The sequence below is a fragment of the Strix aluco genome, chromosome Z (genome assembly GCF_031877795.1).
Source record: "Strix aluco isolate bStrAlu1 chromosome Z, bStrAlu1.hap1, whole genome shotgun sequence".
Classification (NCBI taxonomy): Eukaryota; Metazoa; Chordata; class Aves; order Strigiformes; family Strigidae; genus Strix; species Strix aluco.
In genome coordinates, this window is record NC_133971.1 from 93,346,772 (window position 1) to 93,373,460 (window position 26,689).

General features: G+C 47.3%; 1 protein-coding gene across 3 annotated transcripts in view; it reads left to right on the forward strand.

Annotated features, from left to right (window-relative positions):
- The window catches only part of CTIF (cap binding complex dependent translation initiation factor), a 146,696-nt gene that overhangs the window by 56,316 nt on the left and 63,691 nt on the right, over nucleotides 1-26,689 (forward strand). For all 3 annotated transcript variants that reach the window (XM_074812782.1, XM_074812783.1, XM_074812784.1), the window contains one exon: nucleotides 22,756-22,832. In XM_074812782.1, coding sequence (XP_074668883.1) covers nucleotides 22,756-22,832 — 77 coding nt within the window. The remainder of the gene's footprint in view (nucleotides 1-22,755; nucleotides 22,833-26,689) is intronic.

Sequence of the window (26,689 nt, forward strand, 5' to 3'; positions counted from 1 at the left end):
AAAGTATTTTCAAGTCAGACCTTACAATTCAGTGTGGAGATTGTGTAAGTAAAGGTGGAACCTGTGCGTGGGCTGGTCAGTTGGGCTTCCTGCCGTAGGAAGAGCATGGACACTTTGGGGCATGATTTGTTGCATCTCAATGCAGAGGTCTAGAAAAGGTTAGATGATTTCTATCCAAGGATACCCATGTCCTTTCTCTGTCAGCTCTGCAAGGAGCCCAGAGAGACCAGCTCACACATGGACTTGTCAGATACGGTAGGTTCCTTAAGAGAGTTGAAGACAGGGCAGATGTCCCGTGGAGAAGGGCAGATCATGGGGAAGCATCCCCTTTGCTGTCACTTGGCATGCGAGGGGAGGAGGTTGGTGTCCAGCACTGCTGTGTGGGCTTGCTCATGGACCCTACAGATCGCTGACCCTTCCAGGGTGGTGGTGACAAAGGGACAGGTCTCTTTGGAGCTCAGGGACAACTCTTTGGTGGGGTGGTGTTATTTACTGTCACCATACAGAGTTCTCATCCTCTCCTCCCTGCTCTTTCTGCACTACAAAGTTGGGTGGTTCTTGTTTTAGCCAGCTTGTTAGCCAGCCCAGAACCCTCCTCTTTCAGAGCCTTGGGCACAGCGACGTGGCCCTCTCTCAGTAGGCTGTTCTGCCCTGGTGAAGCTGTGGTGGGCTCATCCCCTCCCACCGGGAGTGATGGTCCATGTGGTGTCTCCCATGTGCTGTATGTCCCTCCTGCCACTCACCAGGTCTAACCCTGACATCCTTCACGTGTCCACCAAACACTTATGAACAAGTTAGGGTGTCTCCCTAGGAGTCCCAAACTAGGGAGATTTCTTCTTCCTGCCCCCAGATTCTGCTGGACTCCATCCAGAGCGTGTAGGCATGGCATTACTTTCAGAGAAGGTTTCTAGTCTAACAAGCCAGCTTCCCATATCCCAAGGGTCTTTCCAATACTGTAACTGCTAAAACCACTGTGGAAAGTCCCTGTCAAAGAGCCAGGGGTTACTTGAGTATAGGTCAAAATGGATTGGAGTCAGATCTCTATTGCTGAGTAAAAAGCTTTTGTTTTGCCATGACTGCCAGTAAGATATGGTCTTTCTGTGGCCTAGTTTTTGTTGCATTTAACCCAACTGACAGTGACCATCTCCTTGGGCTGAAAGGGCAAACTGCCATGGTCACTTGTAACCCCTTCAGCATCACTCCTATGTTAGAGTTAAGGCCACCGTTGACCAAGGAAGGCAGATGAGACTGTTGCCATCTCCAAAGCACTGGAGTGGAGAGATCTGGACCAAGAGTGGCTTGTCCTACATGCAGGTCACCAGCTAGCAGGTTCTTGCAAGGTCCAGTCCTGGTCTCTGGCGGTAGAGCAGAGCTGCTGTGAGTCCTGAACCAGGTTATAAACCCCATGGTTTTTATCAGACATGCAGAAAAGGGGAGATCTTCCAGTGTTTTTTTCAGATTATGATGGTGTTCCATATCATAGGATTGCTAGGCTTATTTTCTGCACAGAGGAAACACCAGGGAAATGCGCAAGAGCTCTGACGCTTCCATCATCATTATTATTGTTATTATTGTTTTTATTGTTTCTAGGGTTCAGAGGTGGTTTCGGATTGCGACAAATGAGATGGACTCTCCCTTCTCAGGGCTGGATTTATTTTTCTGGCTGTCACCCAGTTCAAGCAGACTTAGCGATGGTGGCTCATAATTCCCAACCTGATGGGTGCAGAGATGCCTTTTTTATTGTGTTTCCTGGAACTAGTACTGGTCAGCTGAGCAGGGTTGGAGCCAGGCAGCCCTGTTGTTTGGAGAATGGTGGAGCTGTAGTGAGCTCCTGCCAGAATGGGAGTCGTTGGGGTGCTCCCTCACCCCAGTTGGGTTGGCTGAGTTTAGAGACACGGGTTCGGGATGTGCAAGGAGGGTCAGTGGAATGGTCAAGGTTGGCTTACATTGCAGTTCTGAAGGTTGGCTTGATGTCGGTGGCTGAGGGGACAGGGCTGGTGGCAGAAGGAGCCCAACAGCACTAGAGGGCACTGCAGCCTCGCTGCACAGCCCCGAAACACGGCTCTGCACAGAGGAAGCATTTCCAAAGACTTTTTCCAAGCAGAACCTCGGTCCGCAGTGGCTGCGTCTTGCACCCTCCTGTGCCAGGTCATGGTGCTCTCCATCCCTCTGTGCCCACCTCGGCTTCGGGGTGCATGTCCAGCATGGGGGACCCTGGGGCTTGTGGAGAGGGAAGGTGTTTCTCTGCACCTAGGACTGAATTTGGTTAGCACTGTGCATCGTCATAAGCCTCAAAGCAAGTGGAGGCCCTGAGCAGAGTGAGGTCAAAACAGAAGGTGTTTGTGAACCCCCCATCATTGCCTTGTCTAAGCACTACAATCCTGAGGGGTTAGACATGCCGCACAGCCCAGGTCTCCCTTGCTTGCATCGCGACACCTCCTCAGCTCCTCTTGGAAATCCACTTTTCCAAATGTAGTCCTGAATGCCACCTATTTCCTATGGGATGCTCCAGCAGGGCTCAGTCTGAAGTAACGATCCTCACACCAAAGAGCAGTGCCAGATGTGCTGCGGGTTCCTCCCTTTCTCCGGAAGATGCTGCTACCCCATCAAATGTAGGATGTTCCTCTGAACACCCACGTTTCCGTTTGTTCATCTGTCCCTGTCTCCCATCTACTCTGTTGTCCCCACCCCACCTTGAAGGACATGCCAACCTCGGAAAGAGGGAGACAAAGACCATGGTGGTGTCCACCGCTGGACCATCTCAGTTCCTTAGACCCCAGTTTGCCAGGCACTGGTTTGTGCTAAAAAAAAAATAAAAAATGAATAATGAGATTTTAGCTGCTTTGCAGCTTTTTCTTGGGCTAGGCCAATGGAGGGGTAGACACAAAGTGACTGAGTGGCTGGACGAAGCTGGTGAAGGGCCTGGAGAACAAATCCTATGAGGAGTGATTGAAGGAGCTGGAGCTGTTTAATTTGAGGAGGAGAAGGCTGAGGGGAGACCTCATCACTCTCTACAGCTCCCTGAAAGGACATTGTAGAGAGGTTGGTGCTGGTCTCTTCTCACAGGTGATTAGTGACAGAACAAGAGGGAACGGCTTTAAACTGCAACAGGGGAAGTTCAGACTGGATATTAGGAAAAAATGTTTCCCAGAAAGAGTGGTCAGAGAGTGGAATAGGCTGCCCAGGGAGGGGGTGGAGTCCCCATCCCTGGATGTGTTTAAGGGTCGTTTGGATGAGCTGTTGGGGGATGTGGTGTAGGGGAGAACTTTGTAGAGTAGGGCTGAGGGTTGGACTCGATGATCCCAAGGGTCTTTTCCAACCTGAAGGATTCTGTGATTCTGTGTGACTAGGCTGGGCTTACTAATAGGAGGTGGTGGGTTTTGGGTTCACGATCAAGGACCACAAGGAGATGAGAGAGGAGGATGGGAGAGCTGGATGGGTAAGTCTGTTCCTGGGAGGATGATAAAGAAAGATGGTCTGGTTTGCTTTTAAGAAGTTCACAAGTAGTTTTAGACCTGAGAACTGCAGTTTTCTGGGGAATTAGCTGATTTGGATATGGAGACTTGTGCTGGAGTATAAATAACAGCTCAATAAGCATTTGAGGCTCAAAATTGAGCTCTGGCTTAAACACACCAGAGGACAACACAGGTTTTTCGCAGCCTCACAGTTGACTTCCCTTTCAACAAAGTTTGCTTTTGTGCAGCTATATAATATGCAAAGCAAGCCTGAAAGGTTTGGTTTTGTTTTTTCCCAGTCCTTTTTATAGACTGTAACATCTCCCCCGCCTCAAATCCTGCCTGAATTTTAACTTCTGAATAGTGTTACATCTTTTTTTCCCTTGTTTTCCCAGAGGATTCATTAGAAACCTGAGAGGGCTTTTGCTGCATTCCCTTGAATTTGCTGAATATTTTCCTGAAGCTGGTTGTGGAGTAATGATTAAGTTATAAAAAAGTTACTAAAAGTAGCAGAGAAAAAAAAATCCAGATTTCTAAAGGTCCCAAATAAAAACTCAATGTCTCTTTGGTCAAGCAGCTATTTCTGCTGGCTTGGCTATTTCCACATCCTAATCCCCTTCCCTGCTCTCCATGAAAGACCCGAATTTTTAATAAAATAGAGGGAAGGAAGGAATTTTCTCTCTAAAAAAAAGTAGACATACCATAGGACCAGAGAATAGAGACGTGCCTAGATCCCCGTTGGCGGAGGGACCTACAGAGCCTAGAAACACATCGCGCTCTAAAAATCCTGCTAATGGGGGATGTCCTTGTCCCTTGTCTGACAAAATATGAGCTTAATGTTTCCTGTCACATTTAAAAATTTCTTCTTAACCAGAAGATTCTCCCCCCCCTTGCTGCTGCCTTTCCTCTGATGTTATGGAAATAGAAACCGATACAATAAATGAGACCAGAAGTTCTTAAAATGCGAATTTCCTGTCCGGAGGCAGCAGGTAAGTGAATCCCGTCCAGCTTGGGGAGATGTATATATAGCTATGGGTATAAATATAGGTATTTAGTGGCAGGATAAGTGTTTATTGCAATCCAAGGTGGTTGGTCAAAGATTGTCCTTTAAGTGGGAAATTTATTGCTGCGTACGACGCCTGGATGTCTCTTCCACAGGGAAAATAAAGACTGTTTATGAAGGGAATTAAATGATGTTCTCGCCTGTGGTAGCAGATGAAGCTCTGTAACCAAGAGGTACTTTCTAGTCCCATGTTCATATTGTCCCTTATTTCATGATTTTGAAAATACCTTTGGGGTTTGTTTGGGTTTTTTGATGATACTTCATGAAATTCTCTGCTGGCTCTAAAAACGGCAAGTGCTCAGCTGTACGTGTGCTGGTGTGGTCAGTGAAAGAAAACTCTGTGCCATCCCCAAAATGCCTTTGCTGGGGATTGGGATTGAAGGATTTCATCGGGGCTAACAGAAATAGCGAGAGGAACGTGGTCTCCATGTCTTCAGCCACACGATGCTGCCCCGGTGTCCATGTCTCCCAGGGTTATTCTGCTCTGCCCTTCACCTGCTGGTACCACTGTGGAGAAACTCCTCCTTGTTGGCTTGCTTTCTTTTTAATTCTTTTTTTTTTTTTTTTTTTTTTGGTAATTCCTGTAATGTATGAGCAGAGAAACCACTGGAGAATGATAAAGCTTCATTTCTTCCTGCTTTTGTGACCTGCTTGATTATTTTGTTTCTCATTGTATATTCTTTTGAGGCGCCTTGTCTGAACGGAAAGAAAATATGTATGCTTATAGGAGCCGTTTGTTTCCCTTTGGCTGGGCAAAATAAGACCCTTTGGCTGGGCAAAACAAGCAGGTATCACATAATATGCGGATGGTTTCTGCTTGTTGGTGCTGGGGAGGGAGCCGCCAACATTTACTCCATCATGCGCCTGTGAGCGGCATTATTAAAGCTGGTGAGCTGCATATGCCTTCATTTGGCCAGCCTTCCTCATGGGGCTATGAATAAATACAACGTAAAAGTGTGTGTTGCTCAGGTTTGGGTTACTGCATGTTTACTAGATAGGAGTGAAAAGGTTTGGGGTTGGTAGTTGAATGGACATCGTTTGAAGCAGTAGCGGGAGAGATGAGACACCCTGTCCTGTTGTTTCATGGTTGCTGTGCAATGATAATCTGGTCCGAAGCCAGTTTTTAAGATTCAAATGCGAAGCACAAATTTGCATTTGTTGTAATTTAGAAAAAAACACGACTCCGAGATGATCTCCAGGTTTCCAACCTAATGGTACCAGCAGGTTGCACCGCTGCTGTTGGACCTCCTGGGCATGCCATGGCATGACAGCAGCAGCCAGTCTGCTCCAGCTGTTAGGCCTGTGGTCAATGAAAGCTTGGTTTTCCAAAAGCAGAGGTCTAGTGTGGGCTTTTTTAAAGCTTTCTTGTTGTTTGGGTTGTTCCCATCCACACCACTGCGTCCATGGAGCTTGTTCAGCCCTGCAGCTAGGATCCCTGGTGTAGACAGTGCTAGGAGACATTGAGGATGGAGGATCTTCAGAGTTGCCTGTGGTTGTACTTCCAACTCAACTTAAAGGCTGTGGAGAACCTGGGGGCTAGACAGGTGACCATGGATCGTGGTTGGACTTGTAGATGCAACCGGCATGCTAAAAAATCATCTCCTTGCATCCAGATTTTGATCTGGAAACCCAGCAATGGGTTTTGATACCTGGATGGTTGAGGTAAAGTTTCCCCTTGTGCTTTATTTTACTTTCAGTGCAAATCAGCCCCACATGCCTTAAGGCTTTGGGTCCCTGTGTTCCCCACGGTGTCACTGCCCGGCGCCAACAGTGTCCCGTCAAAACGGGTCACCACCCCTATAAGCAGAAAGGCAAAGAATTGAACTCACACTGAAATGGTATTTCAGCCAGAAAGAGCAAAGGGGGCAAAAAAATACCCTGACCATTAGAGTGTGAGCGGCCACCTTGTCATGCAATCACAATATCAGTTTTCTATTATATTTTTTTTAATGGTTGGCTTAGCAATTAAAAGGCTACACTGCGCTTTGGTTTTTCCAGTCTGCTGCATCGTGTGACCCCAGTGACTCTGAGTTAAGCCTCATTATATAATGGCGGGGTGTTTTTTTGGAAAACCTCCATTTAATCCTTTTGGAGCAGAATTTGCTGTTTTTGTTTTCTTTCATATCGTCGTCTTGTTTCCCCCCCGCCTACCCCTTCCCCGGCAGGCGTACGCTGGAGGCGTCAGTCTGGGAGCAGGGTCCTTTCTTCCTTTCTTTTTTTTTTTTTTCCAAATCTGCAGAGAAAGGAAAAAAAAAAAGAGGTTTATTTTCGTTTGCTTGGGTTACAGCGTCTTTCCCCGCTGACGGGGGGAAGGACTACGTGATGTGCAGCAGGTATTTTGTGAATGGAGCACAACCCTGTGACTCCCCGTCGCTTGACCGAAGCAGGAGGCAGGGGAAGGAGAAAGAAAAAAATAAAAAATAAAAACCACCACCCAGTGACTCCATCTGACTCGTTTTGGCTGGAAAGCTTTTTCAGCGCCGTGGTTCTTAAGCCGGGAGGAAGCTTTCTTCTGGCCCAAGAACAATAAAGGGGTCAGCAGCCTGATCCTCCCTCCTACACCCTCTTCCTTCCATTGTGAGGGGTCTGTGCAAATATCCCAGGCTGCTTCTGCTGGGGCCTGAGGGACCTGAGCCACGCATGTGACATTAAGGAGAGACTGCGAATTTAGTAGTCCTGAGCTGCAAAAAGAAGAAAATAAAGAAAAAACAGTCTCTGAGGTGCTCTATCTCTGGTGTAGCATTGTGTCTGGAGAAGGTACCGATGGGTATTTCTCATGGTGGGGGGAAATCTGTCCCCTTACCGTGCATAGGTGCACCTCCATGATGCCACGGTGTCATCTTCCCCAGTGTCTGCTCAACAAGGGGCCAAATCCCCACAGAGGGTAGGTGAACCCTTGCGTCTCGCCAGCCCTTGACCTCCTCCATTTCTTTGGTTGTCCAGGATAGGGCATTTCTGCTGGTCTAGTAGTGCACGTGCAAAGCCTGTGTGCTGGTGGTGTATGGTCTCCAGCAAGGATGGGGTTGAAGGAGGCACGGCTGCTCACCATGTTGTGCTTGCTCCAGGGATCAACCGCCGTCTGGCAGCACCCAGGTTTCCAAGCCGACACCTGGAACGTCGTGCCTGCTACTCCTCGGATGTGTATCACAGACCATGAGGGTCTGAGCCAACAATCCCTGGAGTAAAAGACCTTTGGAGAAGTTCTACGGGGCCTGACTCACAGCAGTGTGCTCACCACGCCTGTCCATCATTAAGGCAGCCTGCATCTCTCTGTTGGGGGAGGTTGTACATGGATCAGAGGGCTGCTGTGGTTTCTGTGATATTTCTTGGGAATCCAGAGCAGTCACAAAACTTGCAGACCACGCTGGGGTCTGCCACTATGAATGGTGATACTTCTTCTGGGTGACGTTTGGTATCTGCCACACTAGATACCACCTACCTTCCCAAAGGAGAAGATGGGACCAGTGGCCTCCCATGAGAAGGCAAATTCAATGCAGAAAGCTGATTGTGCACTGAAGACCCGATTCATTTGCCAGAGGGAGAGTGGATGATGCTCATCAAATTGTAGGAACGCACCTCTTTTTTTTTTTTTTCCTTTTTTTTCCACAATAACCAGCCAATAGCATGTGTGACCTCCTCTCACTGTGTTCCAGCTTGTTGGACCTTGGCACCAGGCAGTCGCATGAATCATGATGGTGATTTTGCCGTAAGGCAGTTCCTGTCGTTATTATCTCCTTGCTGTGTTGATAACGCTTTGGTGGCGATGGTCAGGATTTCCTCGCACTACAGAGCTTTCCTGAAGATCAGCTCTGCAAACGGTGGAGGAAGTAGCCGTTACAAGATTGCTCCTGGCTGCTGAGAACTGGGTGGCCAACTTCAAACGTACGTGCGACCTGACATGATCCGAAGAGCACAGCGGTGACTCCTCTTTCCCCTCATCCGTGTTGTCAGTGCAGGAGGGTGGGAGCTCCTCTTCTTCTGCAAATGCTCCGAGGGCTGAAGCAGACCAAACCTGGTCATGGAAAACTGTCAGAGACCAGGACCCCTGGCAATGCAGATGGGGGGGGAGTTGTCCCATGTCTTGCCTGAAATCCCAAGGGCATGGTGGGAACACTCATGACAGGGAGAAATTCAGGGTCTCACACCCACCCCTCTTGCAGTGCCACAGTATGGGGACTACACACACTATGGGATCTTTTAGTTGAAAGGAAACTATTTTTTGTTCAATTTATAAATGCTTAGGCAAAGAGATTTGTTATTTAAACTCTTTGTTTTTACAAATGCCCTTGTTTGAAGGTAAAAGCAAGCAAGCTGTGAGTTCTTTTGTCAGCCTTGGTATTATGCTGCTTCTCTCCTGGTACCAGAGCAGCTTTCTGATCTCTGCATACAGCATCTAGCTCCAGGATTTTGGTATTTCCAAGCAGCATAGCTGCACAGGTAATAAATGATAATTACACAGCCTGCCTTGACCTTGGTGGAAGGCATGTGAAGTGTGACAGACTTCCAGGATACAGCTCCTTTGCTTCTATTCCTTGTCTAGAAGAAGAAATAGTGCCCAGCTGCCCATGGCCAGCAAGGCCATGAAAATATATCTCAAGTAGCTCCAAGGGTTGCAAGTGTACCTGAGGCTGGGAACCTGTTGTGTTAGAGGTGGAGCTCCATGACTACTTGACCATCCTGCCGTTCCTGTCTGAAGTGGAAGCAGATTGCCTTGTTTGCCTTCATACTTGCCACATCTTTTCATGGTGCGATTTGCATACAAGACAGGACTTGAATTTATTCTGCCAGTCCTCAACTTCTGAGAGTTGTTGGTTCAGGAAGGGCAAGGCTGCAGTGCAGCAGCTGATGGCCATGCCCTTCTTCTGGGAGGTCTAAGGTAGCTTTCCTGACACGAGGTCAGATCAAAAGAGTGTTCTGGCAGTGCAGAAGTCTTTCTGCATGTGCTGCACTGAAAATTGATGATCTAGTGGTCCCCTAGAGTGGTTTGCAGTTTGGGTAGGGTAATCCAGGCATCTTTCACAGGCGCTTTTCCAAAGGTACTTGACTATTTAGTGCCATTGCTATGCGTAGCACAGGCAAATCAGATGTTCGTGTCCTGGTGAGAAGGACAGACTGTTCAGAAGCAGATGGTAATGCAGCAGAGGATGGTTAGAAGTGAGTTGGATGAAGATGGGTAAGGATGGGAGTGGGACTTGGTGATGTTCCATTAGTCCACTGTCAAGTCTGGGCAAGTTGCTCCTCGATGAAGGCAGTCATGTTTCTGGAGAAATCAACAGCAAATCTTCATCTTCTGTGTCCATGTTTCCAATCTGCTGCTCATCTGTTTTGTCCGTATCTTCCAAGTCTTGCCTGTGCTGCCTGTGTGGAGTGGTTGCTTCTCTGCACCAAGAGGGCTTTTGCTCTGCCAGACCTGCACATGTACCCACAGCCACCGAGGTCCTAGCAGGGGTCGATGCAATGGAAATAAAAAAGCTCATATGAAAGAGCATGGAAGGCAAAAAAAAAAAAAAAAAGTCATGCAAGTGACCTCCCACCCTTTAGAAGCTGTGTGGCCTCTTAGAATATTCCCTGTTGGGTGCTGCACTTTGCTGTGGGGAAGAGCATACTGGTTTCATGAATTTTGTATTGCCACGTCTCTTCTTCCCCTGTATGTCCACCAAAAGGCTTCTGAGATCTTAACACATGCAGAGAGCTACATCCAGGGGCCAAGTTCAAGGGGGCCCCTGCCCTGGGAGATGAGGGCTGTGGTAGCTGGGGGTTTCTGCTGGAGCTTTAAGGAGTCTCCTTGGGTTGGGAGCCATGTACAGTAGGGACAGTCACCAGCCTCATCTTACGTGCGCCTCGTCTCACTGGTTAGGATCATTTCCCTCGTTGAAACCATCAAGAATTTCCGTTATTTCCTTTCCTGAGGCTTTGTTTGGGTGGGGATTTCTGGAAGGTATTTCACAGGCAGGTATAATTAAAGAAAGACATGCTTTGCCTAGAGGCTAGACAAGGTTTCTTTAAAACCAAGCCTTTAGCGTGGTGGCAAAACAGAAACCGTTTGTTGCCTGGTCCAGTGGAGGGGAGTTCAGGGAAAGGAGGGAGCTAATCAGCTGAGAATCATCCCAGTTAAATGCTGCACACCCAGGGTTAAAGCCCTTATCCAGCAAATCCTTGAAATATGTGCTTAATTTTAAGTCCCTCTGACTTCAATCTGTTTACTCTTGTGCTTAACTTTAAGCATGTGCCTAAGTGCTTGGCTGGCTGAGGGCCAAGGCAAATAGTAGACTTAGGAGCAGATTCTCATAAAGTAAATGCTTTACTGGACTGAAGTCCCGTAGGACAGCGGATGCTATAGCAGGTCTGGGATGATGGAAGGGGACAGTGCTGCATATCCCAGCTCTGTCAAGTTATTCAGTGTCGGGTATGATGGACCTGGGGCTGTGCTTGCCTTACAGGGAGCATCCTAACAGTGTAGTCTCTAAATGGGTACTTCAATTTCAGTGTCTGTATTTCACTGTTCCACAGGCATCAGCCTCACTTGTAGCCTTGTGTATACCACAAACAGAGTCTTGGGAAAAAAAAGGATATTTTTTTTCCTCTTAAGTGAGAGAGAGGAACATTTTAGTGGAGGAAAATACCTTGATTTTATCATCAGGAGAGGAAGGAGAGCAGATTATATGACCTGACTAATAAATCTTCATAGGAATTTGCATGGCTGCATTAACACTTACAACAAAAAGGACTCCTGTATTAGTACAAGCTTTTATAATGGCTTTATCTTCTTCTTTTCTGTTCCAAGCTAATTCCTGAAAGCCTTCTTTTAATCCCTCTTTTGCTCATCCAGCCTGGACTTCTCAGAATGGCAAAGGTTTTTTTTCTTTTATTTTTAATCTATGAATGACAGCACTTAAAGCTAATAACTGTAGCTGTGGCATGGACAGAAACGAAAAGCCACCATCAGAAAACAAGATCTGTGTTTTTTGAAAACACCACTACCAGGGGTTAAGGGAAATCTGCAGCTGGAACAAATACAGCGCTCGTCTAACTTCCTCAATAACTCTGCTGGGGGAGCAGGCAGTTGCCAGACGAAGGAAGCATGGTTAGCCATCAAGTCTTTGAATGCAGCTCCACTTCCCCCTCAAACCCATGGAATTTATATTAACCTCCAGCTTTTCTTAGCTGGTGGGAATTTTTTTTTTTTTTTTTTTTTGCATGAGGAAGAGCCTCGCTTTTGTTGCTTAGGTTTATTGGAGGAACGGAGAAGATGGTTCTGCTCCTCACGCAGCGTTCTTGCTGGCAAAAGGCCATGGATGATAAGTAAATAATTTTTGGCGTTGCTAAGGAGAGAAAGGCTGAGGCTGCCAAGCACAGAGACGCAAGTGTTTGATGACTTGGTTTTTGGAAAGGGCAGGCTTGAGCCATCCTGGCTCGCCAGGTTGTCTCTGATCGCAGCAGAGATGCGGGCAGGAGGAAGGACCCCATGTGCCTTTAGCATCTTGTGCATGGGCAAAGACCAATATGCCAGTGAGGATGTCTAAAACCACTTTCAGTAAGGTACTTGCTACTTAATTTAAGGCCGTAGGTGGACCCACAGGAGAGCTACCCAGATGAGCGTGGAGTGTAGTGTGGGAAAGCTTGTTTTGCATCCGAGGCTGCTGTAGAGTCCCTGCCTGACTTCAGGAGTCACCGTGACTGCATAGCATCTGTAGGATGGTTATGGCTGCGGTGGTGACGGCGGCGGGCAGGGGTCCAGGACAGAGAAGGCAGCTGGCTGAATGGACATGGGGACATTCTGGTTGCCAAAATTCCCGTCTCTCTTTGGCGACGAGTGGTTCAATGGCCGCTTCCGGGTTGCTCGTAATGCAGTGCATCTGCTCTGGGGTGCCTGCGGTTCTCCCATGGTGTCCTTTTCTGCTCCTCAGTCACACTGCTCTCAGTGATCACTCCCTCAGACCCTTCCCAGCTTTCGGAGCCCAGTACTGCCCATCACACGCCCACAATCCTGCCAGCAAGAAGGGCACCAAAGAAAGGAGAAAGGAGCTAAAAAAGCCCAAGCAAGAAGGGGCAACGTGACCTGAAACACGCCAGTAAGCAAGGTCTTCAGTGGTCGTCACTTGGCACAGGAAAATATCGAGGAGGGTCAGTGTGTTGAGTTTTGTTGCTCGTTCTTCTTGTCCTCATTTGGTTCTGATGAAACACCTGAAGGTGTGTCCTCTTGGCCAATGTGAAATGAATTGAAGGGGCTTCACCCAGCTCCTGGCAGTCATCACAAAAGCAGCTGTAACTCATGCTTTCACTGGCAGGAAAGCTGATGTTTGAATGATGCCTGTATCTTCGGAGTTGTCATGGTTGAGGTTCAGCCTTTGCAAGACATGGGAGAGTGGGTACGGCCACCTTGGTGCATGTCCTTAGCAACTTTGGATAAAAACCAGTTTTTCAGGACTTTTTTTTTGGTGGAAATGACAGATCCATTTCCAAATTTCACATTTGGAGACTGCTGTAAAGCAGGTACAAACATGCTTTTCTTGCTCGTCCTCGCTTTACTGTTCAAAGTAGTCCATGGCTCCCAGAGGCCTGCAAAGCACCAGTGAAAAACCACCAGTGTAATTAATATGTGATGTGATATGATTGATACTCTGTGGCAAGTGCATAATGTTTTCTGTGCTTGTCCCTGCATTAAAACCCATTACAGCAGGAGGAATCTTAGTCCTTGATGCATAAAAAGAAAATCCTGGGAGGGAGCAGACGGGCACTCAAGAAGCAGTTTCTTCTACCCAGGTACAAACTGCCAGTAACCTGGCAAGGAGAAAGTCAAGCCGTTGTGTTGCACAGCCCACACTCGGGCAAAGGAATGGGACTTTTCAAAGGGAAGAATGAGGCTTTTATAGAATTAAATTGGCATTTGCACATTGGGGTATTTTCCGAGCTGGGGTGGCTGTGACATGGGAACCTCACTTGCTCTCTCTAGGCTGAGCTAGACTAAGCAGAGACTTCAGAAAGGAGAAAAAACATTTCTTTGTGGTATAATCCCAGGGACAGTGTGTTGGCTGTATCTTCAGCCAACTGCAAACAGGAGTATCTGTTGTGTGAAAATTTTTCCAGCACTATACAAGGGACTTGGAGAAGGAAAGGACAGTTATATTCTGTGCAGCTTTCTTCAGCCATGAAGGTCTGTGAGAAAGGTCCACTGGTGGACCAAGAGGGGCTGTCACCACGATGACCCTATTAAAGCTGATGGCAAAATTTACTTTTCCTTTGGTGGCTCAGTGTATGGATCACAGTGATATGGATCATGGCAAAAAATGCTCATTGACTTATTAACTATTGCCTGTGATCTTAGGGTGTTGCAAAACTTTATGCACTTGGAAGGCTTCCAAAGGGAAGTGCTAAGGGCTGAGCAGTGAGAAAGTTCTCCTAGCGCCTCTGGATCTACTCATGTTGAAAGAAAAGAGAAGTCACCTCTTGTTTGTAAAGTTGTGAAGTTATCACTCTGCAAATAAGGGGTTTCATCGCTGTTGGACTGTCCCAGCTCCTGGGAGCTTGCATGAGGTGGAGCTCCTACAGGCTGAAACCATGGTCCAGCCAAGAGGAGAAGATCTGTGGGGACCTCGTTCTGGGGGATTGCACAAATGCACATGGAAAACACACAGTCTTTTGTTAATAGTAAGGATTAACTGAAAATATACTTGGATACAGCCCTTACCTCCTGCTGAGAAAGATGCTGAGGTTCAAGGTGAGCACACCCAGCCAGAGGAGGCTGTACAAACGCTGGAGATTGCACAGAGGTTCAACAGACCCTCCAGCTTAGAGGGTGACCTGGGCTCTGGTCCCAAATTCCCTGGTGTCCTATGGGGTCTGTTTAGAGGTCACCTTAAAAATTCATCAAGGAGGTCCCTATTGTACCTGCAGGTCTCTTCCTTGTGACACCATCCACTGCAGTGGTGTGATGGGGAGGTGTTGAGGGTAGATGGTGAATGAAGGGTCCTCCCGCCATCTCACCTGCCCTGTTCATCTCGGCTGGAGAGGCATTGTCAAATGGCTCATTGAGGTGCACAAATGAGAGGTGGTAGTCTTTGAAGGGGATAAGAGATAGGGAAAACCAGACTGGGGAACGTGGAAAATACAGAGGAAAAGTACACTTTAAAGAAATGCGAGGTCCCAGAGGGACTGAAATAGTTCGAGTTACAAATACTCCCATAGCAACCTCCTAACAGTCTAAGTCCTAGCTAAAGCAATTCCTCCCTCACCCCCAAACTAGCACAAGACAATGAAAAAGTAGGAAGACCTTTTCAGAGCAGTGCAGCCCTTTCTCAGGATGAACTTGGGCTACCTGGACAGACCGCAAACCAAATACCACATGTGGTGCCTCCTGGTCACAAGTGATGTGGGTGGTATTTATTCCAAATATTAGCTGAAAAAGGCTCCTTTTTCCAGGTGAAAGCAAACCCAAGTCACCAACGCTATTTGTTTTAATGATTCTTTAAATATTCTGCATTTACGGACTCCAAGCAATGGTGTGGTTATAGCTATATTTACTGGATAAATATATTTATTTATTGATGGGATGCTTTACTGCTGACAGTAAGGTTTGTTTTTAAGCCTGACCAGGCTAGAGGAAATACATACAAATAAACAATAAACCTAAACAACACTAAAATAACATCAGTTAAAACAATTAAAGTTACTTCCACTCACAAAGTATTGTTCCCATTTTGCTAAAACATGGGAAAAAAATCCGTTTCCTAAGTCAGTTTGTACTGATTTTGGAGTTGCGTATTCTTGTAACAAAAGGGGATTTCTTTTGTCTGTTATTTATACTCTTCCTATGGCACCGTGTGTCCGTGTGTCTGGAGCACCCTGTTTCAATGCAACAGCCTTTCCAGCCTGTCCCCATCTCGGTGGCTTAGCTGGGACTCGGTGGCATTGGTTGGGCGTTTCTTCCTGCCCATCCTGGTTGCACTGATGTGCACGTGTGTGTTTGTAGAGGCAGTTACTCCTAGGAGACTTTGTCCTGAATTTTAAAGTTTTCTTATCTCTGAATTATGTATAATTCAGGAGCTTAGGGGCTGAGAGTTAAAAATAGGCCCCAGAAAACTCGCTGTCAGTAATCAGCAGAAGGCATTGAGGAAGGTTCAGGGTACGTTTCACTTGGGATGCTTTGCCTAATTATTCTAATGCTTTAATTGCATTTGCATCCTTCACCCCGCATGGGGAGTTTCACGCTGGGTTGTTCTGCCATTCTGTGTGTCTTTTGTTTCATCCCAGAGCTGGTTGCAGAGGGATGAGGTGGGACAGTTTAGCTGCCATCAAGTATTTAATGCCATTTTAAGTGCTGTCTTCCCTCTAGCTGGGTGTCTGCTCTCTGCCAGAAGCTGATAGCAAATGCTAAGGAAAGATGGTGGGAAGATAAGGGTCTAAATAATACTTCTTTTGGTCTGGAACTGCATGCAGAGGGTCTGTACTTCATTAAAACACCCACTATTTCGTGAGAGGGGCCTATAGACCAGCATTAATGCTCAGCAAGTGGGAATGCAGGAGGTTGCATCCTTGGGGCGGTGTGGGAAGGCAGAGCCCTGTAGGGAATAGCGCTGGTGTTTGTAGTGATAACTGCAGAGTGGTGTTTAGCTGTGACAGTCGTGATCACCACCACAGCCATCGCTCCTCTGTGCTCCCACTCCTTCTTAGGGAAAGGAGTATCCTGCAAGGTGCTCATCACCAAGGCACATGTGCTGCAGCTGCGTGTTCAGCCTTTACCGGCGATGTATGATTTATGGTGTGCTCCACAAAGATGCAGTTAATCAGGAAATTCTCCAAATGGGGACACCTCCCAAGAAACAACTTCCTATGCCTCCCATTTGAGGCATATTGCACCATGCCATGATTCATCGGGCAAGCACGTCCTACTGTCAAGGTCCCACGGAGCATCCCTCCTCCGCTGTGAGGCTTGTTGGATCAGCGGTGGCAAAGCCAGAGGAGTTTTGCTCCTTTTCCAGCTCTTGGGTGGCTGGAAACTAAATCCTCTTTGCCAACCATGTAGTTTAATTTAGCCCTGTCTCCAGTGACTGAGGTTGAAGAAAGCATCCTTAGAGGTGGCCAGGACCTGCGTGTGCTGTGTGGTGGGTGAGGAGTGATGGGAGAGCCACAACCATGAAGTGCTGTAAGGATTTACCTGACTTTTATCTTGAGTGAGGAGTGTGTTGTAAAATGGTTGCGCTTTCTGTTCTGTTGATGTTGAGCACCAATTGATTCCTTATACAGAAGCAACTATTATTATAAGCACCTTCCAGGAAAAATGAATAGCTTGCAATTTGAAGGAACAGATTTATCATTTAAATTTTAACAGAGAGGAAATCATTTCCAGGCGGCTTCCTGACATTGTTTGGTATTCTTCCATAGCTTCCAAAGCAGGTCAAGGCTTCGGGTTGTGCCTCAGTCCTCCCCTTTCAAGAGGTAAAAAATTCCCCTTGTATAAGAGAGGAGAGTGAGTGGCAAGACAGCACTGTGAGAGTTCCTGGAAGGGAAAGAGGCAATGGCAAATAGCCTCCAGGGAGATAGCTCTACTGGAAGTGCCCATGGGACTTTTATGTGTCGATAAATCCTGGCCTTGGGTGGGCAGAGGTGATGGGGATGATGCTAGCGGTGTCTTTGCCACATTTTTCATATGCAATTGGATGGCTGGGGTGGTTGTACTGAGCATTGGCACATTCAACCCCATAGACACCAGGAGTGTGGGACTGGTACAATAGAAGTTAAATATATCTGTATCTCTGTGCTGTCCCGGACTTTCCTGACATGGATAATGCATCCTACAGGGAGATGAAAGCCTTATCGTGGGGTGTTGCAAGCCTCTAGGTTGGTTTCTGTGGAACATTTCTGGAACCACAATATATTTATTTTTTTACGCTCCCTCCAACCTTGGTATATGTGTTGTTGCCTTTACGCAGGCAGATGGGGGTGTCTTCGGGGCTGCTGTGAACCCAGCCCCACCTCACCTTTCCCACCTCCCCAGAAAATAAATCCCACCCTGAACTTTGCGTGCAATAAAACTGAGTGAAACTCTCAGTGCCTACCGCAGGCCTAATAACCTGTTTGTTCAGTTCAGGCCTTCTGCAACCATTTGTTTAAGATAAGCAAGGGTGGAGATGTTTCTTGAGGGCACAAAAGGCTCTTGAGATAAAGCTCATGCAGACTGATCCTGCGATATGGCTGGATCATTTCTTTTCCTTCTCTCATCACCCCAGCATTGGTTTTTTCCATCAGTCTGGTTGCTTTTCTCAACCTTTCATTCACTCTCAGGGTTTCAATGTTGCTGTTTCCCATGCAGGCATCTTCACCTGCTTGACCATCACAGACTGAGGGCATTTCTGCTGCATGGAAACATCTATGGAAAAGGTGGAAGGCGTGGGTATGAGTGAAAACAGTCACGCTGTGGGGCTGAGTTTCACATCTGAAAGTCAGGCTGCAGTAACCAGACAAAAAGACCATGAGGACGAAGCAATGAACCCCAACCTCTCATAGCACCTGAGAATTTTACCAGGTCTTTGTGAAACGCCCATGAATTTGGCCACCCCAGGCAGCAGTTGCACTTGAGAACTGCAGAAATGGAGGAGGAAGAGGAGGGAGGGTGCAGGTTGGTCCCAAATAGGACCACCTCTTTTATAAGGCAGTTGTTGGATGTTGAAGGAGTCTCTGGAGTTTGCTACATAAGGGTGGTCACAGAAGGACCATCAGCAGCAAAAAACCCTGCCTCCTTTCTGCTTATCTCCCTGTGATTTACTGTGTGATTTGCCATCATCGGTAAAAAAGGCAAAGCTGGTGCCTTCCTCCAACTTCTTCTGCTGATGTTGCTGCAGAGGAGGCATGAGAAAAATGATAGCAAAGCTCCTGCCTGTAGCAGGGTTGCTCTAAAACCAATCGTTTACCTCCTCTGATCCTGCCCATTTCCTCACATCCTTCCCAGGCCAGTACCCCACAGGTTACTGGGCTTGAAGTGTGGGGTGGTTCAGGAGAGGGATGTTGCGGGAAAGGGGCAGCTATTGGTGGGGGGGAGAGGTGGAGGCTCGTGGCTTGCTGCAGATTGCCAACAAGATCTTGAAAGCTTTTTATTTGTTCTTTCATTAAACTTTGATGTAAATGGGTCTGGGGCAGCAGAGAGGCAGCTGCTGGCTTTCTGGATTCCCACGGGCAGGTGAATGGGGTTGAGGGTTGGGCAGATACCTTCATTAGGGAGGTAAAGCACAAAAAGAGTGCACGTGAGTGTCAGACCTGGTCCCCTCTGCTGTCTGTCTGCAGCAATTTTGATAGATGACAGATTTCCCTTGGCGTATGCTAGCTGGCCACCTGATAGTCACCTAATAAGCTTGGCAGACATCACCTTCCCTTGTCCAAGAGCCGCTTTCCCTAAAACATCTAAAAATGAATATGCATATCACAACATAGCTGATCTCTAGGGGATTGGCCCAGAGAGCAGACCAGTCCTGAACACCCCTTCTTTTCCAGAGCTATTGGCCTTTCTTGTTAGAGCGTGCATGTTCATGATTTAAACTTGACATACACATACATGCATTAGAAGTCCCATGGGCTTCTCAAGTTCTGCTCCAAGCTTCCCACCATGTAAACTGCAGAGTGTTTAGCTCCAAAATTGAAAATGACCCCTATTAGCGATCCTTCCTGAGACCATGGGCTCCTTGTTCTTTGCTTTTCCCACACCCCTGGCTTCAAGAACCAGCAGCACTGAAATGTTGGTTTGTTACCTTCTTCTCCAGCCACCTGTGAATAAATATCAAAACCCGTGTGGGAGAGAGACGAAATGTGATTTTGCTGCCCAATGAGAAGTTGCAAACCTATGAAAACCCTGAGCACCTGGGCTTGATGGTGTCTTTTGGCCCAAGCAGGAGCAAAAAACATCCCTCTTATGTAGATCTTGTTGTAGACCCACTGCGGAGCAGAGGGTGCTCGTATGCCTTGCAAGACATGTATTTCCCTTTGGCTCTGTTCAGGGATTTCAGCTTCATGGAGAGTGTGTCCACTGAAAGAATGGAAGAGCTGCATTTCAGATCCATGGTGTCCTCAGCGAGCCAGCACTATTGAAAGCACTTCCATTGCTGTCCTGCCTGACCCGTGGTGGGGATCAGCCTCCAGGCAAACCCAAGAGCCAGGTCATCAAAGCACTTACTGTGCCCTTGGGACTCTGGCCTGTCTCCACCCACCCAGCACCCTTGGTCTTCTCCAGCCACTCCGCCCTTCTTGCAAGTTGCTGATACTTCCTTTTACATCAGCTTGCTGCACAAAAAAAGTCGACTTTTCTCCCTTCCAAATTTAGCTCTGTTTAGGCACCAAAATAGACAAGAGTAGGGATCGGTGACTGTTTTTTTCCAAAACATTGTCTCATGACTAGGACTAAGGAAGGGAACTGCTCAGCAGGAGAAGGGACATACTTCATTTTCCTAATGGGGACACGGAGTTCTCCTTTGTTCAGGCACAGGCAGTGTCCAGAAGTGCTCCTTGGATTAGGAGCCTTATTCCCATGTAATTAATCCATCTCTCACCTCGATGCTGTCTGCTGCTGGTGGGCAGAGGTCTGAGGAAGTGCAGGGGTGCTCTGCGAGGAAGACATGCAGCAATGCACCACCGTACGTATGACTTCTGGTTGGAAAGATCAGAAAAGCAGCTCCTGAGACTTTGGTGAAGGCTTCGCATTGAGGAAATAGGTGCTTTAGGTCCTTGTGTCCTGCAGAGATAGTTTCACTTTTCCAGGGTAATTGTATTTGCACATGTGTCTGCAATGCAGCTTAAATTCTTAAAAATACCCCAGGCTTTAGCCTGCTGTGATAGTATGACATTTAGAAACAGCCTCACTGAGTAGTGTACTATTTTTAGCCTGATTTCTTAAACTAGCACGGCTGATGTGATTGGGCTGTGTGTGTCTGCTCCCTCCCTTCCTTTTCTCATTTGGTTCGGTAGCCATTGGCCAATTCCAAGCAAATTTTCAGAGGAACAGAGATCTTGGAGATGTTAAGCTCCTCCTATGCATTCAGTGAAAATAAATGATTGGGAAAATAAGTGATGAGGAAGACTCAAACCACAGCCCTCAGTAATGAAGGTTCAGTATGATTCTAAGCTATTAGACATCAAAGATGCCACACAGATTTAACCATGAGGTGTTTGGCTGCAGGAGAAGTCCAAGTCAGACCTGGTTAACTAGATGATAACCCAACCACAGCCCTAGGAGAGCAGGTTGCCAGCTTTCCCTACTCCCAAACTACCTCTTATTAGTCAAAGATGGGCTACGTTTGAGCAGTGAGATGGGATCTAGGGATCATGAGGAGAGCTCTTTCTGGTGCTAGGTGCAGGGACGTGAGCAGAAAACCACAGAACAACGTGCATCGCTGAGGAGATCCTCACTAGATGAGCAGATTTGCAAGAAATCATGTAATGATGGCCATTGTACCATTGGCAGTGTACCATTGTTATGAGGGGTCATGTAGGATGCTGTGTCTGGAGTGGCACCTCTGGGTGTTAAGGGTGTTTTAGTGGGAGAGGAGGATTATTTGGTCACTGAGAGTGGGTACTAATCTTGAACAGGCTTTCACAAGCCTGTGCTGAACCGTATGATCATGGCGCATTGGGTTTTCTCTGGAAGAGTTAAAAGTGAAGGAGAAAGTTGAAAGGGAAACTGCCTTCTCAGGAAACACACTTCAAGACTGCAGCCAAAGCAAGGTTCAAATGGGGACGTGCAAGCCAGCAGCAGGACTTACCCAAGGGCTTGGTGAGTTCTTCATTGCTTGAAGTCTCGCAGAGCAAAGGTCTCTGAAGCAGAAGGCTCCAACTGCTGTGGGAGCTGTAGTGTTGCTGCAGTAGCAGTTTCTCCAGGCTCTTTGCAGATGGCCAGGATGGATAGTCGCAATAACCCTGTTGGTCTTGGACTCAGGAATGCCTTCTCTGGTCTGCAAGCCTGAATTCATTACCATCCCCAGCAACCTTTCTCCTCCATTGCATCTTCCACCAGAGGAACTCAAAATATTATTATCTCAGTAACCGCTACTAAAATTAACTGTCATTTTTAAGGCTCTTCACTCAGAGAGGGACTTTTTTTCTAAGCCGGTGTGTTATGTTGTCATGCCAATGTGACAAAGCTGCTGCTCGATGAGATGCATTCCCACCCAGCCCTTGCCCTTGCCCATGCTGCTCCCTCATGGCCCCTCATGCATGGTGATTCACCACCAGCGGCTACAACACCAAGGCTAAGATAGATTGCAATGGAAATAAAAGGAGCGACTTTTACAGGGCTTTTATTGCCAGCCAGGGAAGTACAATACTGCATAAATAAAATTCATTATGGTTATGACAGCTCTGTGGTCCCTGGAAAATAAATAATACTTTGCACTTACATAGTGCCTGTCATCCAGGAACCTCAGAGCTCTTTGCTCACATTAATGAAGCCTCACGATGCCCGTAGTAGGATGGTAAATACAGCATCCCCCTTATCAGATGAACATACCAAGTCAGAGAGTCGGCACCTTCGGTGGAGAGAGGACAAGACAGCGGCTTGAGTTACACACAGCTCTTCCACTGATATGACCAGGGCAAATCATTTAATGTCCTGGTCATCTCAGTTGTTTCCAGTAGGTGGATGCCACCAGTCCCTGCCTCAGCTGTGGCACGGGTTGACTAGCTCACAGCAGGCAGGCACAGCAAGATGCTCATGAGAAAGTCATTTACTTGCTGGTGGCGTGGGGGCACAGCCCCAGTGGACCAGCCCACTGTGGCTCATCTTTGCTTACTCCAGTATCCTCAAAATGCTGCTGAGCATCGTCCCCATACAGTCATTTTTACAGCTGAGTTTTAGACAAATAAATAAATCCGAAGGAAACAGCCCAGTGAAAGTGGATGGTTTAGGTGCACCAGTGTCAGCAGTGTCACATGTGAAGTAGGTAAAATCCCTGTAGATGGTGTATATTGGGATCAATCTGTGTGTGGTCCAGTTACCTGCCCCGTGGGGTTTCTCCCATACAGAAATTGCAGATAACTTCATTCCCTGCTCATTGCAATGGCCATGAGAGGGTACAACAAGTCTGTGGATTTCCAGACCTGCTTCAATAAGTCTGAGATGTTGTAAGGGTCTTTGGATGGCAACTGTTTCTTTTATCATCCTCACATGTTGGGTGTGCAGTTCTGTCTCACTCTCACCTCTTCCATATTGATGCCTCCTGTATCTTGGAGCTGATCACTGCTTTTCCCTCTGTTTTTCAGGGTTACCATCCATTGCCTCATGAAGCTGAAATCGCACACACCAAAAAGCTGTTCAGAAGGAGGAGAAACGACCGGAGGTAGGTGAAACCTCTTTATTCTTTTTTAATCTTCTCTTCTTTATTGTACATCTTCCCCCACTGTTTCATGGGGTGTCTTTGGACAATATTGCTTTTAGCAGTTTAGTGTTGGGTTAATGCATAAACCCTTATTTGAGCACTAACATCCTGAAAATGCACAGACTGTCCAACCCCTTGGTTTGTCTTTTAAATCTGGGGTATGTCCTGTATTGCTCCAGGAGTATCTTAAGGACCTCCTCTTCCCCTTACTCCAGCATAGCCAGATCCACCTGCTTGTGTTAGAAGAGGCAGCTGGCAAGGTATTATCTGTAAAAGCTTTGAGTCCTTGCGACTTACTTCCTCTCTTTCTGTTGAAAAACAAAATTTGCTGACTTTCAGGGTCGCTTGCAAAGTGGGTATGGTTGAGAGGGGTTTGCAGCAAGCATCGGATGCTTGTCTGTGTGAAGGAGGGGATATGCTAAATAGGCAGCTGAGTTCCTGTGGCATTGGTGATTTCAATCCATTGAGTTATTTTAATTGGGTCAATTTGATGTTTAATTGTGTAAATTGCATATTCAATTATATGAGGGCATCTAGAGTTCTTGATAAGAATTGTGACTATGGTTAAATGTGAAAATAAGTGGGGGGTAAGGGAATTAGTTGTACATGCAGCTTTATTTCTGCTGGTGTGTTCTGCTGTGGCTGAGACAACACAACCATAGCAGTAAAACATTTCTAAAGCCAAGGTTAATGTTATTTAATAGGAGAAAGAGTGGCTAATGTTTTCTCCTAGAGTGATCTGAATCTGTGTCTGAGCTGTGATGCCTGACAGGGGGATTTACGGGAAAGTCCTACAGACACCTGTAATAGTTGTTGCAATGTATCCTCAAATCTCCCCATCATTTCTCAACTCATGAACAGCCATGATGTAGTTAATTCTGTGCTTGGTTTGGTTTTCCCAAATTTTACTCAGTGACCAAAAAACAGCTGTAAAGAGTTTGCTTAGGCATCCTAGAAGCATTCTTCTGTAGGCCGGTTCAGCAGCAGCAAACTCCGTTTTCTCTCTTCTTTGGTCCTCCCTCCTTTTTTCCTGTATGCAATTTAAATGACAATTTCATTTCGTGATTTAGTTAAAAAAAAAAAAAAAAAAAAAAAAGGGCTTGTTTCAGCTGGGTTGCAGCCCTGTGATCACTAAACATGCTTAAAACCAAGTTGAAGTCTGTTTGTGTTGTAAGAGAGAGCTGGGTGGGCTTCCTCACAGTGTTGGGCTGGCTTCCTGAGAAATCACAGTGGAGGTTTGAGCATCCAGCTCCCATCCCTGCTCACTGAGCGGGTCTTTCTCTGCCATCTGAAGAGTGCACGATGCTGTGGGAGAGGAAACCTGCAGAGCCAAGGGGTCTTCTGCCTGAAGCCCCATGCTCAAAGCTGTGCTGGAGCAGAGCGTGGAACTGCCTGTTGGTTCTTCCCTCCCATCCAAAAAACCAGCCGGTCCAAGAGAACACACCAGACCTGTATTTCTATTTCTTTTTCTTTCTGGTCCCTTCAGATAAACCATCAGCAGACAGAAGCATTCAGCCCCCCAGGGCATCCCTGCCTTCCACACAGATGACAAGGAGAGATAGCAAAAGAAACTGCCTTGGGCTGGGGTTGGAAGATCATGGGATGAGATACAGCCTAGACCAAGTAGCACTGGGTTAATATCTCAGTGCGAGAGACAGAAGCCTTAAAACCCAGTTGATATGGATCATGAGGGAGGAGGCATGGGACGGTTTCAGCCCTAGACAATCATGAATGAAATAAAATGGAAAGAACAGAGGGGATGTGGTCCTGCCTGAGTCCTGCACACACATCCATGGTGGTGTCTTAAGCTTAGACAGAAAAAAAATGCTTGCTTTATTTGCAGAAAGCTAAGAAGCCCAGTTTGAGGCAGTGGAGTGAAACAACAGTCTCTTAAATAATTATTTAAGCTGAAAAGGCATGGTCCCATCCCCTAGACTTCAGCTGGGGACCTCAGCAGCCCCCTCTCCCCACACCACGTGGTTTGATGTTGGGGGTTTTCTGGGTCCCCTTGCCTCTACCATGCACTTTGGACTAGGAGGTGAGTTTTAGTCCTTCTTGTGCCATTGGAGATGCCCCCAGAGAGCACTCACTCCTTAAAATTATTTTCTAGCAGTAAGTGAGGTCTCAGAATGGTTATTTTATGAGAAAAACATGGTAGAAATAGAGGGGGAAAAGGGTAGAAATAGGGGAAAAAAGGGAATAGGAAAAATTAAAAAACAGACTATATTGGAGCATAAACAGGTTACAAAGCTGTTTAACTTTATTTGCAGTGTTATTATCTTAATGTCCCAGGCATCATTCTGGGGGAGAAAAGCTTCATTTTGAGGCTGGTGAAGCCACACAGGTGGTATAAACATCCCTCAGGATGAGATTTTATGGCCAGCAAAACAGTTGGGAGTTACAGGCTTTTTGTTTTAAACCTCATCTGGATATGGAGAGACTCAAAATTGCAAGACCGTGGATGGGGCATCGGAGGCAGCAGGGTTTGGGAGAGGCTTGAGTGGGGCCTTCTGGGGGTGCAGGGCTTGGGAGGGAGGTTTAGGAAGCAGCTCTGGATGCCTGGACCCAAGGGAAATAGAGCTGGTTTCTTAGAAGGGGGTTGGTAGCAGCCAAGGATGGGAGTAGGGTTGACATGCAATGGATTTGGAAGGAGAATCACAGAATCATTCAGGTTGGAAAAGACCCTTGGGATCATCGAGTCCAACCCTCAGCCCGACTCTACAAAGTTCTCCCCTACACCACATCCCCCAACAGCTCATCCAAACGACCCTTAAACACATCCAGGGATGGGGACTCCATCCCCTCCCTGGGCAGCCTATTCCACTCTCTGACCACTCTTTCTGGGAAACATTTTTTCCTCATGTCCAGTCTGAACCTCCCCTGTTGCAGTTTAAAGCCGTTCCCTCTTGTTCTGTCACTAATCACCTGTGAGAAGAGACCAGCACCAACCTCTCTACAATGTCCTTTCAGGGAGCTGTAGAGAGTGATGAGGTCTCCCCTCAGCCTTCTCCTCCTCACACTAAACAGTCCCAGCTCCTTCAATCGCTCCTCACAGGATTTATTCTCCAGGCCCTTCCCCAGCCTCGTTGCCCTCCTCTGCACTCGCTCCAGCCCCTCGAGATCTCTCTCGTATTGAGGTGCCCAAAACTGGACACAACACTCCAGGTGTGGCCTCACCAGTGCAGAGCACAGGGGGACTATCACCTCCCTACTTCTGCTGGTCACACTATTTCTAATCCAAGCCAGGATGCTGTTGGCTTTCTTGGCCACCTGGGCACACTGCTGGCTCGTGTTCAGGTGCTTGTCAATTAGAACCCCCAGATCCTTCTCTTCCAGACAGCTCCAGCCACCCCTCCCCGAGCCTGTAGCCATGCAGGGGGTTGTTGTGGCCCAAGTTCAGGACCTTGCCTGGTTGTAGCTGACCTTCAGGTTGGCTGGTACTTTATATAACACAGCTATTATAAAAGAGCTGATAAAGCACATTGGTACCCAGAAATCTGCCTATTTATTTCCAGCTGGTCTTATAAATAATACCTGTTCCACCCCAGAGCACGTGGGGCCCCTCTCCCCTCCATGATGGTGACATTCAGAAGGGGCCACATCTTGGGCTAGCAAAGCACCTTTTTTTTCTCGTGCAAAACGACTCTGACGTCCGGCCGTGCTGTAAATAGCACCCATCCCCACTTCCTTCCCGTCACCTTTCCTCGGGAAATGCTCTCACCACATTGCAGAGGAGCGTGGCTCACCTATCCTGAGGTCTCTGCCGTGCACCTTTCACTCCCCCAGGGAGAAGCAACCCTATAGGTGTGCAGCCACAG